Source organism: Epinephelus fuscoguttatus, linkage group LG16 (genome assembly GCF_011397635.1).
Source record: "Epinephelus fuscoguttatus linkage group LG16, E.fuscoguttatus.final_Chr_v1".
In the NCBI taxonomy this organism is placed as follows: Eukaryota; Metazoa; Chordata; class Actinopteri; order Perciformes; family Serranidae; genus Epinephelus; species Epinephelus fuscoguttatus.
Window position 1 is genome coordinate 23,751,534 of NC_064767.1, and position 13,160 is coordinate 23,764,693.

General features: G+C 40.0%; 1 protein-coding gene across 1 annotated transcript in view; it reads right to left on the minus strand.

Annotated features, from left to right (window-relative positions):
• eys (eyes shut homolog) overlaps nucleotides 1-13,160 on the minus strand; it is a 233,308-nt gene that overhangs the window by 5,526 nt on the left and 214,622 nt on the right. Inside the window, exons 45-47 of the mRNA XM_049600306.1 lie at nucleotides 6,331-6,513; nucleotides 4,786-4,952; nucleotides 2,896-3,040 (exon numbers count right to left, since the gene is read on the minus strand). Coding sequence (XP_049456263.1) covers nucleotides 2,896-3,040; nucleotides 4,786-4,952; nucleotides 6,331-6,513 — 495 coding nt within the window. The remainder of the gene's footprint in view (nucleotides 1-2,895; nucleotides 3,041-4,785; nucleotides 4,953-6,330; nucleotides 6,514-13,160) is intronic.

Consider the following 13,160-nt stretch of genomic DNA (forward strand, 5'->3'; position numbering starts at 1 on the left):
TTAAGTCAGAGGGATATATCTTTTATTACCCTGATAGGGGATTATCAAAGGAAACACAGCATTCTTCATTTTCCCTGTGTAAAGATTAATGTGGCGCACACTAAAATGTGATTAATCTGAGCTGGGTTTCCCACTCAAATAAAGTCAATAAATAGGAAAACACCTCTCAAAATGAATTTCTATGATAGCTGTTTACTTCATCGTGTAAAACCACAGGGTTTTATATGAAGCATATGTACTGAAATCTAAATGTCTTTATTAGATGGAATAAAATCTCCACAGTCTCTACAGTTCACATCAAAGATGTCCGAGTTTTTAAATCTATGGTTTTCCCCCCGTCATCACACATCTCCCTCATCATATTTGCTTTTTGCTTTCATAATTCAATTTTATCAAGACAATATTTGCTTTGGCCTGTACCTGCAGAGCACAGGGCCTTCTATAAATATAAGGCCTGAGCACAAGCCATGTAGTCATCTCCACATGCAGACTCCCGTCTCTCTGCTGCATTAGTCACTGGCATAAACAGGATGCAGGGGAAATGTCATGCTCATTCATGAATATTCATGGCATGATGCTGTCTTCTTGGCAGACTCAAGTGATGGTTGCGGTGCTGCAAACATAGACCGTCGGAAAGCGAGGCAGATTCATAAGGAAGATTATAAAAGCTGGATATTTTTGTTTTAGCTGCACACTCACTGACTCCTGTAACAGAACCAAGAAACCAGACGAGCCAAGTCGAGCATTCATACCTGGGAGAGAGACAGCTGACAATGAAATGTGCAGTAAATTTGGTTTTGCAGAAAACCTGTTCTTACATAATTGTTTCAGAATGATATTTTCTGCTAAGTGGCCGTCTTTAATTAGAATTACTGCCTTGCAGTTGTATGCCTCTGCGAACCAGTCAAGTCATAGTTATAGTTTACATTCATGTCTGCCCAGACTCATATGTTGCCATGACAGCAGACATTACTTCAAATATGACTGTTGCTGCAAAGACGATACAAGCTCTAAAACATGGATGCTTCACACACATTTTTAACATGCAGCACAGAAGATCTACACAATCAGCACATATTCAATTCCCTCAAGGCCCTCTTGAGATATTGCATTCACAAGCATGAGACGAATGCAAGGTCACAGTGGTCTTCACCTTTGACCAACAAAATTTAATCAGTTTATGGTTGAGTCCAAGTGGACATCTGTGCCAAATTTTCCCTCTAGGTGTCTTGATATATCACATTCATGAGTATGAGATGTGGTGGTGATACTCTAGGTGTTCATGAGGATGAGATGGATGGTAGGTCAAAGTGACCTTGACCTCTGACCACTTAAGTCTAATCAGCTGATTGTTGAGTCCAAGTTGATGTTTGTGTCAAATTTAAAGACATTTTCTCAAGGTGGTCACGAGAATGAGACAGATGCTAGGTCAAAGTGACCTTGACCTCTGACTACCAAAATCTAATTAGTTCATAGCTGTGTCGAAGTGGCTGTTTGTGTCAAATTTAAAGAATTCATTTAAGGTGTTCTTGAGATATCACGTTCATGAGTATGAGACAGATGCAAGGTCACAGTGACTTTGATCTTTGACTACCAAAATCTAATCAGTTTATGGTTGAGTCCAAGTGGATATTTGTGCCAAATTTAAAGATTTCTCTCAAGGTGTTCTTGAGCTATCACGTTCATAAGAATGGGAGAGATGAACAGACAGACATATGGACGGACGGATGGATGGACGGACAGACACCCTGAAAAAATCACACCCCCAGCGCTATCACCGCTACAGAGGCATGAAAAAAAAAGAAAAAAGAAAAAAGACTGGGGTTCAAAAGGTTATGACCCTCAAGATCTTGTAGCAAGTGTGATAAAAATATCTGCACCAAAGCAGGATCAAAGTTTTTAATAGAAAAACTCGACAAACACAAACTTCCTGTTTCTTGTTATTTGATCAACAGCTCAAATTGAGTAACTGATTTTTTTTTTTTTTTTTTACCCAGCAGCCACAGTACCTCCTCTGCCACCTCTCCACAGGGGAGTGTGGATCTGTTGATAACTGGGAGTGAAGTGCATTATCAGTGTGTTCACTGCCAGCCATCATGATTAGGGCTCGAGGAAGGTCACACAGATCTGATTAGACGCTCATGAGTTCTCATTACATCCCGAGCAAAAAGGTTATGGTACCACCAGTGTCGCCTGACTCAGGTAGTGCTTACCAGCAGAGGGGGAGTATGACAGTCTGATACGGTACGGGCAAACTGATGCTTTACCATAGCTGATTTGATTTGGGCTGGTTTATTTGGCGAGCAGAAAAATGAATTATACGATGATAAATAGGCGAACGCACAAAATCGCTCCAGTCCTTAAATATAAAAAAGCTCTTGTTCCCCTCAATGGATCTGCCATGACATTTTATAATAACAAGCTTCATTGCTGTAGTGCAGAGACTGCTGAATATGGTTATGATGATATTCATAGCTGTTGTCATCATTATGGTTATGGCAATTTTGCTCCACAGCTCCGCACATTAGCGGGCACAATGGATGCTCCCCAGAATACATTCCTACATGGGGTCACCTGAGAAAAAGCATAAATGATGTTGATGATGACAAAGATGATTTGTATGGCCCCCTTGTTCAAGTGACTTATCAGTAACGAAATGGATTTGCACACAATGCAAAACTGTACAGGGGTGTGAAGTGATTAAAGTATGCAGATACAATCAACCTCAAAGCTCTGCTCTGGCCTCATACGCAGTCCGAGCCTGTAACTCCCTTTTTCATTACACACTTTCCCCTCTGCTTACAAAGAGACAGAGATCCTGGGAGAACCTCCAAGCCCCGGCGCTCTCGCTCCAGACAGCAGTTTTGGGTTGTAATAAAGCCGTAGCAGTCTTACCCTGAAAGCCATGACGGAACCTGGATCCAAGTGGCAGCAGTTCAGGAGTGTATTCATTATATCCGCCCACAAAGAGATGGTTGAAAACATTGAGTCCCAACAAGGGTCCTGGAGACAATGCCGTTCTGTTACGCTGTCCGTCAACCTGAGAGAGACAGTGAAATGTCAATACTCACGCTGGGGTCTTACATCTGTAGGTGTCAGAGTGGGAGCACGATTTGTTTAAAAATCTGCCAAAGGTGACAAAAACTATGACCTTGGACTGATCACTGAGTTATTCAGGCTGTGTCCACTTAGTAGCCACAGTAGCTGCTACACTCCGATGTTGCTGAACAGACAGGCCTCAATAGCTTCTCACTGTTCCTGCACATTTTCAGCCGCACTTAGATGATAGGAACGTCCTCTTCCTGGTTATTGGACCAAAATGATTTCTTGGGACAAAGAAATGTGCTCCCTAATGTGTTCCCAGTATACAATCACCAGGCAGGACAGACATATGGTGTTTGTGTGTATGTATATATACACAGTACCATATAAAACCCTGGGTGAAGATTTCAGTGGGGGCGCAAGGGACAGGTCCCCCTTAATATTAAGAACATGTGCATATTTTCCCCTGAATAGACACTTGACAGTAGCAAAGGATTCTATTTAGACAAAATTAAAGACATTTCAACCATAAATTGATACCTAGAAATTCCCCAGAATGCAGGAAATAAAGTCTTTGATGCTCAAAATTGCTTTGCCTTTGTTAAGATTATTAAAAAAAAATATCATATACATTTAGGTGACAACTAAAAGGAAAAGGGTGAATATATAAAGAGCACGAGGAGCTGCTAAATGGTCTGATTTGATGAAATAAGCATTTACCATCTGAAAAAGTGGTTCCAGCCTTTTTGGCTTACGACTTCTTTTGTATGTATCACAGTTACGTCCCATCTGTCTGTGCTAGAGCTGAACAATTTGGAAAAAATATCTCTTTGCAATTATTTTGACTGATATTGCAATTGCGATATGATTCACAATATTGGAGGGAATGATCATTTTTGCACCATTACTCTCATTTTCATTGAAAAATACATTAACATGATCATTATGGTGTGATTTTTTGCAAGGACCAAGATTTTTCTTAAGTCTGTAGAATGTGATTGTAGGCCAGGACACCTCAATACTTAATTTAGAAAGGTATTTTGTCACATATTTTGCCTTTGACAAATATTGCGCTTCTTGCAACTTGGATATTGAACTAGTCCTTATTGCTATTTCTAAAAAAACCCAGCCCTATTCTGTTCCCTCCCATCTGTCTATCAGTGTCTCATTACATGTGCACTTTTGCTCCTGATGCTAATCTGTATTTTGTCTCACTGGTACTGTGTGCAATAATAATAAAGTTGAATCTGATCTGATCTAATTTAAACGAACAAAAAGAAAAAGGATGAATCACTTCCTACTTGTGACACTTTATCACAGGTCATGACACTAGTGTGAACACAATCTTGAGCAGTTCAACTGAGGAGGTAATTTTCCCTTCTGACTGTTTCATTTGAAGGATCTTTAGAAGTCTGAAGATGGAAAATCAATCAGTATTTCACAGGTAAATGGGGAAATACAGATTCACAAAATAAAGTAATTCTTAAACAAACTGCTGTTAAGGGACGTACATATTATTTCTTTCTTATCCCTTTAGTGATCCCATGGTTTACCTCAGAACCCCTTGAATGCTCCTGACTCCAGGTTGACCCCATGTTGGAATGGTGTTTGGAGCATTAAAGCTGTTCTGGTGGCTCATGTGTGTCCAACTCCTTTATATTTTCCCCCACCTGTACGTGTACATTAGATGGGAACATGTACAGTAACCTTGTTTTCCCCAGACATAACACTTTTCTAAATCACCTTTAGCCATCCTGTTTTCTTGAACCTTCCAAATGTAACGGTGTGAATGTTGATCTGGTGGTTCAGTCGATCACTGACTATGGTTGCTACACCTGATCCGAGGTTGAATTTATGCGCAACTCTGCCACTTCGTAGTCCCAAGACGAGAAAGTCATCACCATCATTGCCTAGAAAGCACATAAATAGTTTATCGTGAGCATAGTAGGCATAGACATATCTATATCTATCTATCTATCTATATATATATATATATGTGTGTGTGTGTGTGTGTGTGTGTGTGTGTGTGTATATACATCTGCAAAAAACACCAACTGAAAAAAAAACTGCTTTCATTAAAAACAAATTATTAACACTACATCTGACACTGCATGTTACATTAACGTCTGTCTATCTGCATTACATTAATGCATACCTTCGGGTCTATATCTCCGTTCATCGCATATTCTTTTTATTCTTAATGCTGTGAATCTTTGCACATCCCCTAGGATATATATTTTTGCACATTCCTGCCTACAGTATTTTGAAAAAAATTATTGTATTTTTTTTTCTATTCTATACTTATGTTTCTTGTCTATGCACCACAACACCAAGACAAATTCCCTGTATGTGAAAACCTCCTTGGCAACAAACAAAATAATTTTGGATTTTTAACACACATTTAGAATAATGAAACATTTGTTTAGTTAAGACACATTTGATATTGCTTTATATTTTGCCTCACTGCTTGTTTAATTCCCTGAAACATGATCACTGCCATCCAATAATTAAAAATGCCACTTCATTAAACCAATTACCACGTGAATTGTTCATATTTCATCTATATTGTGCCTTTGAATTTGCACCATTTCAAACAGCGCTGCTCTCTCCTGACAAGTGTTTCATTATTCATATTCCTATTGTTTTGCTTTGCCTCCACCTTGATGAATTGTACTCTCTAGAGACAACAAGTGCAGAAGATCCAAAAGATCTTGTGTGTTTTTTTTTATTTTTTTATTCTTCTTTGTTTGATGAAATAAGTCGGTGACAATGACATGGCTGTTACTTGCTACCAAATCTGACCCCACAGAAAGGAAGATCCTAATTTAAAGTGATGGCTGCTGACAGCATCACATTGCACCCACACCTCAAAGTCTGTTAAACGCAATTAACACTGATACTTTTGAGATGCTCGGTTCACATGTTGGTTTTTACGCTAGCAATGCCAACATGCTCCCTTTGAAAGTCAAGAACAATAACAGTTTAGCTGGATATCAACTAATTACTGGACTGCAGGAAGACTCATTATTAATGTCTCAAAATCTGCCAAGAAAGAAAATCCTTAGGGAATCCTCTTGATTAGAGGATCTCAGAGGAGAGTGGAAATCTATTAGATAGCACATTACCATACACAGCGGGTGAAACCTCTCAAAACATTTCTTTTAAAATCCTTAATGAAGTTTGACAACTAAAATCCAACTAAGGAGACATCCCAAAGTTGTTTTCCTCTTTTCATTTGACCATAAGAACGAGTTTAAATTGCGGTGCGGGTGTCTAGATTGAACTCACCTTGTCCTTTATGCCCGGCGAACACCATCAGGTTGTCTTTCACAGCAGCTGAATTATTGGCAAGTGTGAACTTCAGCTTGAACTCGTAGAACAAACTGAGGCTCGGGATGGAAGAGTAAGCCACGAAGGACGTGTAACCAAACTCATCACTCCCACTGAATCTGGCACGAGTTATATTGATGGCTGCAAAACAAACATTTCATATTTGTGTGAAAATGCGACTAGTGTTAGCTGGTGTAGGGCTCTCTGTGTGTCTGTGGTAATCTGGTTTGAATTGCACAGGTCTGATTCATCCTCTACCTCACAGGTTACCAAAAGATGGCACTATTGCTACACAGCACATACCAGGGGTTAGTGAAATATTTTCCTTTCTGAATGCTATTAGATGATGACCTGTTTTCAAACACTAACACCTCTTCAGTCCTTTTCTATTTTCATTAGTAGCTGTTTAGGAAGGGTTCTGGCAAGCATGCACTGCTTCATACCCAATGTTCACAAGGGTAGCACAATAATCCCAGTGATATTCAATTACAATCTCAAGTTTACTTATTCAGAATGCATGGTTGATTCAATAATGCTCTCTCTTGTATTCCATCTCAGCATATCCATCTACTTGATTTTACACAGGGGACACAATGTAAATTTCCCCACACTCATTCAAAATTACATGCTGCTTCTCCTTCTTTTTTTTTTTTCTTCACAACAGTGAGGATTCAAACACAAAACTGCTCTTCTCCAACACCTTGCATATTCTTCTGCAGCCCCAGGCAATGGCTAAGAGGGGTTCAGAGCCCCCCTCTGCGACTGCCCTCAGCTCTGTTTGGCTGCTAAATTATTAATACAGCTGGAAATGCTTCTGTTATCATCTCCAGTCGGGTAGAGCTGTATTTGCCTATTGTTTCACTGAATGGCTTGAGTGCTACAGCGACAGCTTATATCTAAGCTCCACTGTGTGTTTGAAGTGATCATATACATAATGGTCTTTATGCCCTGTAATAACAACTGAGCTCAGACCAGATGCAAGCACATCAGCAATTATTTCAAACTTAAATGACCTTGAGTGTGATTATAGTGGGCTATTCTCTCTGTTCATGGACAAATTACCCTTGAGCCTACAGTATAAATGAATTAAGTGTCTGAACTGATCTAAACCGATATTTGCAAATGTGAGATGACCAAGAATTGATAAAGAAAAATATATACAGTATATATTATTGCAAATGTGTTATAAAACTGTTCTCTTAGCCACTAATTGTTTTATATCAAATAATATTTCACAATTTTTTGTAAAAACCGATTTATTTACGAACCTACTTTGAGTGCCTATGAGCGTGTATGTCATATTACTGAACAGAATATCATGAACTGTGCTAATTAAATCCAAGAAAACAGCTGTAGTTGAATTATTAACTTTGTGAAACTTTTGAGCTTATAATATTGCTATATTTAAGTCTCCCTCCAGACACATTTAACATAATGTAAAAATACACTTTTACTATTTGTTTAACACGATTGTCCCTCATAAAAAGATTAAAAAAAACTCTGAAAAGGCGCCAAAAGCAGATCAGTTTTTTCCACCGCCAACCACTGCTGCTTGTGCTGGGGTTCACTTTCCACTTCCTCCAGCGCTACTAACTTTAGGTTGAAGAGCAGTGCGCATCAATATGGCTAGCGTTAGCATTAGGAGAAACCTCGGAGAGATTCAGCTGTACATGTTTAGCCTCATTCAGACCCAGGCTCAGATGAAGTGTCTGTTGTGCACCAAAATCAGCGTCTAGATGTATCAGAATAGTCCTATTAGCATCTTATATTTGTTTATGTTGTTTGTTAGCTTGTTAGCTTGTATGCTAACTGGCAGTGTTTGACATAGCATTACTGGTGGTGGTGAAACAAGCAATGCTGTGGTTGGGTTTTTAGTAGATAGTGGATAGAAGCTCAAGAGGCCAGTTTACATCCAAAAACTGCACACTTGACCATGTTTGCCGACAAAACTTTCGCTATGCTAATGCTAACTCTGCTCTCAGTACTGACAAGAGATGTCAGGTTTCTTTGCTAGTAATGTATTGAAATCTGTTCCCTCGTCAATATGTGTACCATATTAAATGGACTGCGCACACACACACACACACACACACACACACACACACACACACACCATTCACATGCTCTCACACACCAATGGAACAACCAGTGGGAGCAATTTTGGGGTTCCATATCTTGCCAAGGATACTTCACCATGCTTACTCAGGGAGCCGGGGATCGAACCGCCAACCTTCTGATTCGTAGACGACCTGCTCTATCTCTAAACCACAACTGTTATTAGACAGTGATTGGCTTTTGCATTGGTGACGTTGCTAATCTAGCTTGCCCAGGGAACATTTGACTTTGCACAGATACAAGTCAGTATAGTCAGGTCAGACATTTTAGGGGACGTAAACATGTGAATAAAAAAATGATTTTTGAGTGAAGGGGGACTTTAAGTTTCATTAAAATGCAATGGTTTGTTACCCTGTGTTTGTATCTGGGACTACAGGAGTTTCACAAAACTAGCATTGTAATTTCATTTCATTCAATTTGGGTCTTAATTTCCCTGCAATACCTAAAAGACCCCCATCTGCATCTTAGGCCCTGTTTAGACGACAACGGTTTCTCTAAAAACGAAAAAGTCGACGTTATTGAAATGATCCCCGTTGACACGGAGCCACAAAATAAATCTACTGGAAATGCTGTAGTATGCACGCCAGGCCAATGGGTGGCAGTATAAATTTGCAAAGCAACACCACAGTATGACGCCATGCGCCTGCGCTGAAGCGCCTTCCTCTACAACGCGGTGATTACAAACCAAAACAAAGAAGACACAATGGCGAAAGCACGCACAGATAACTTTGTCTGGACGGAAGACGAGGTGGAGTTGCTACAGTAAATCTACACTTTGCTGGAGAAGCATTGATAAATTCAACAGGGTGAGCAGCACAAACAGCTCGGCATTGTTGTTGTGATGGTCGACTTTCTCGCGCATGTCTTGTGACTGGAACCGTAATGCACATGTGTGAAAAGTCTCCATTTTCAGAGGAACTGCATATCGCAAGTTTACATGACAATGGTGCCGTTTCCAAATATTTGCACTCCGGAACCCATTGCGTTTTGAGGCACCCAAAACGCAGCTGTCGTGTAAATGATTGGCCAAAACGCAACTAAAGTTTACCATTTTCAGTTGAAATCGCTGTCGTATAAACGGGACCTCATTCAGTAGCTACTGAAAGTCTTTAAAGTTCCTGCTGGCAGATTCACCCTGATACAGTAACTCTAAGCCTGTTTACTTTAGGTGAGCAAAACAACTTTCAAAGGTCCACAATCACTTTTTTGATATAGGAGGTGATAGGATTGTAGTAGTGCATTACTGAGTAAATCTTCAGGGTTACATAATATATCATTAACCAAAAAGCTCATGGACTGTAGCTGTGAAATGCCTCCATCTATGGATAATACCACCATACTCTGTCAAATAAATATCACATTGCATTTGTTTTACTTTTCTGTATATTTGTGTAGTATGGTGCAAACCAACAGGAGTGGCAGAAGAAAAATAGAATGACATGCGGTGCCAGATTGTGAAATGCATTCTGACAAAAACTGCATGTGTATAGTGTGCATCTGCCACAGAGCAGCTGGAAAAACAACAGCTCTCCAGAGTTAGGATACTGTATGCAGTATACTATCATATTCTTTTCAATCTGGGAACAATGCAAGGTTAACAGAAACTTCACTAAATCAATACTAAACTGAAGTGCTGATGCAGAATAATGCTGCGCCTGTTACAACCATTGAGAATTGATTGTATTAAACGTGTCTATAAAAATATGATGAACTAAAAAAGGATTGCATTACATAACTGTATCTCTACACTTTGCTGTTTTTGAGTTAAAGCACTTTTTGCATTATTTTTCTTACAAAACTTTTCTTTGCTTTTTACACTCAGCCCTGTCACTTAACACATCCTTCACTGACTGGAAACGTTTTTAAATGAAAAAGATAATCATAGCCATTGACATTATAATTTGCAAAGCTAATATTTAAGACAGACAAGATAAATTATGACTGGATTTGAGAAACAAGAAGTGATAATATTGTACCAGTAGCACTGTATATTTCATGTATGACACACAGTCCAGTGTTTTTGTCTCTATTAACTCTGAACATGAATCTTTAACAGGAGTTATGGCCAACTTGTATACAAAGGTAGACCATTAGGAATTCTGAGTGAAGTCATTTTAAATATCCATTAAAGTTTCATGAGCTCGACTCTTCAGGCACTGCAGCATCAATAGCACTTCCCACTCTTCCCTTTCCTGCTTGTTCGTAGACCAGCCTTATCTATTAAAGTGCACATGGGAACCAAGAACTGAAAATCTTCTATTTAGAGAAAACATTTTGCTCTTTCATGTTTCCTGCTGGACAAACAACTTTATCTTTTTCTCAAATAGAGAAAAAAGACAACTACCATGCTCCCCCTGACAGTATTTTGCTAAGGGCACCACATGAGGAAAGGTGCTGCCGCTACAAAAAAGCCCAGAGAGGCAGAGGACCTTTGGAGTGATCAGTTTTGACTCTGATCTTATCTGATGTTATCAGGATTATAATTCAAAAGTCCGTCATATACTTAGTTTGACACTGGAAGGTTAGATTACTCTGTTGGGGATGTGGGTGCTGAGAGTCCGTCAGAGGCTGTGGCATGGCTGAGCGACTTAGATGCCAAGTACTATGCTGCTCTTACAGTCAGTTCAGTCAAGCAAAACACTTTGTTTCTTAACATCCGAATTTGTGAAGCCTCTCTCTTGTGGTATTAACGCTTGCAATCACACATTACAAAAAGTCAGCTCTTAAAAACAAACAAAAAACAATAAAATAGAGGAAATATCTTACTGTATAATAACGAAGACTCTGTCGGTGTGTGTGTCTGTTCCACGTTTTCTCCTCACTGACTTAGTCAATCCATGTGACATTTGGTACAGTGGTAGAGGGTCAAGGGAGGATGCGAATGAAGCAATATTACATCAATTGGCCAAAGGGGGGCGCTATAGCAACCGATTGAAATTGCAAACTTTGAATGGGCATATCTCATGCCTTGTATGTTGTAGAGACGTGAAACTTTGCACAGAGATGCCTCCTCCATTATTGACCCGATCAAACAAAATGGGGGCGCTAGAGAGCTAATTTCTCATCTAGGCCTAACCGCCATATCGATTTTTACTAAACTTGGTAGATATGTAGAACAGGACGCCTCAAGGTGATTGGAGAAATTTAACTCTAATTGGCAACTGGGTGGCGCTATAACAACAGAAAATCGCTTAAAAATGGCTAAAATGCGATCGATCGCTGTGGCTCCCCCTGTAGCTGAATGTCAATGGTATGGTATGCTGTACATAATCACGGAAACTGTCAGTGTGTCATTCTGTCAGTCAGTCATTCTGTCTGTCCCACATTTTTCTGCACATAGGCACTGAGGATTGGCATAGGTAGAAGGTGACAAAGCTACCAATGGGTATCGAATAAGCAAATTATTCGCAAACACAAAAGGAAAGCTCCTTTCTAGTCTTAAAGAACCCACAAATGAGTGCAGTCAGACTAAAAATATGTACATTTGTCGGGACATTAACAAAAATGTAACTTTTTTTCTCAATATGTAGGAAAATGTGTTTAAATTTAGCAAATACCAGTGCCACTGTCTTGATATAAGTCGCCACGTTCAGGAAGTGTATCCTAAAACAAGTACATTTGTCTAGATACAAAGAAGGGGATTTTTCTCAAACCCATAGGTTTTGCCTCCTTGAGGTGTCTTTTGATTTTATTTAAATTTTTATTAGGATCTCTTTTAGCCCAACTAGGCCTAGTCAAGCAGGCCAATTTACAGTTTTGCTCTGCTATGGATTCTCTCTTCAAAATGGGAATGAAGCCCTGTGCACTGAACCAGGCACTCCAGAGTCTGAACTGTGAGGGATGAAGGCAACAAGTGCCGATGACAGGCTCAATATCAGAGACGCAAGCTTTCCGCTAATGACTTTTAAGTGCAACAACTTTAAGATAGGCTAGACTTGCATGGCTTAATCTTTTAGACAAGCATATGTTACTGGCAGGAACAACCAGGTAGCCCTCAGGCAAAGGTTGAACCAGACGATGCTGGGTTGAGCTAGATGCAGTTGCTTTTCCTATGATAACAATAGCTGCCCTTCTCTGCCTAACCCTAGCAAATGTCACTCCTCTTGCCCAAGCCTAACCAACACAACCAACGAAGGCAGCGAGTACTAGCCAGTGAGAGAGAAATGGTGGGGTCATGCCTTCGCTATCCTAGGAAATGCAAATTCCTGTGCTGGGCCGACCGTTGGGAGCAGCATAAAGCGAAAGCACCAGTGTGTGCCCCTGTGGGTGAGGGGTGATGTGTAGGGTTTGAGAAATATCACATTTGCTGGAGGCCTGTTGCATAAGTGGGGAGGGTTCATCTCAGAAAGTGGGAACCTTTGAACCTGGGGCAGACAGGACATCTCGGTCATGCCACCAAGGACGACGGGAGCCCTCCTGGCCACAGAGGTCAACACGCCCTCTGATGGTGGGTAACAGTTGCCAATCAGTCAATGTAATGTATGATGTAATAGAATTACACATTACATACAACATTTAAATGACTTACAGTATGTTCACTAGATATAGAAAGTGTACTGTGTTTGTCCTGTTCTGTATTTTGTGTCAATGAATACATGAGTGCTGTGTGCATGTTCTCCCTGTGTCAGCGTAGGTTTTCTCTGGGTACTCCGGCTTCCTCCCACAGTCCAAAG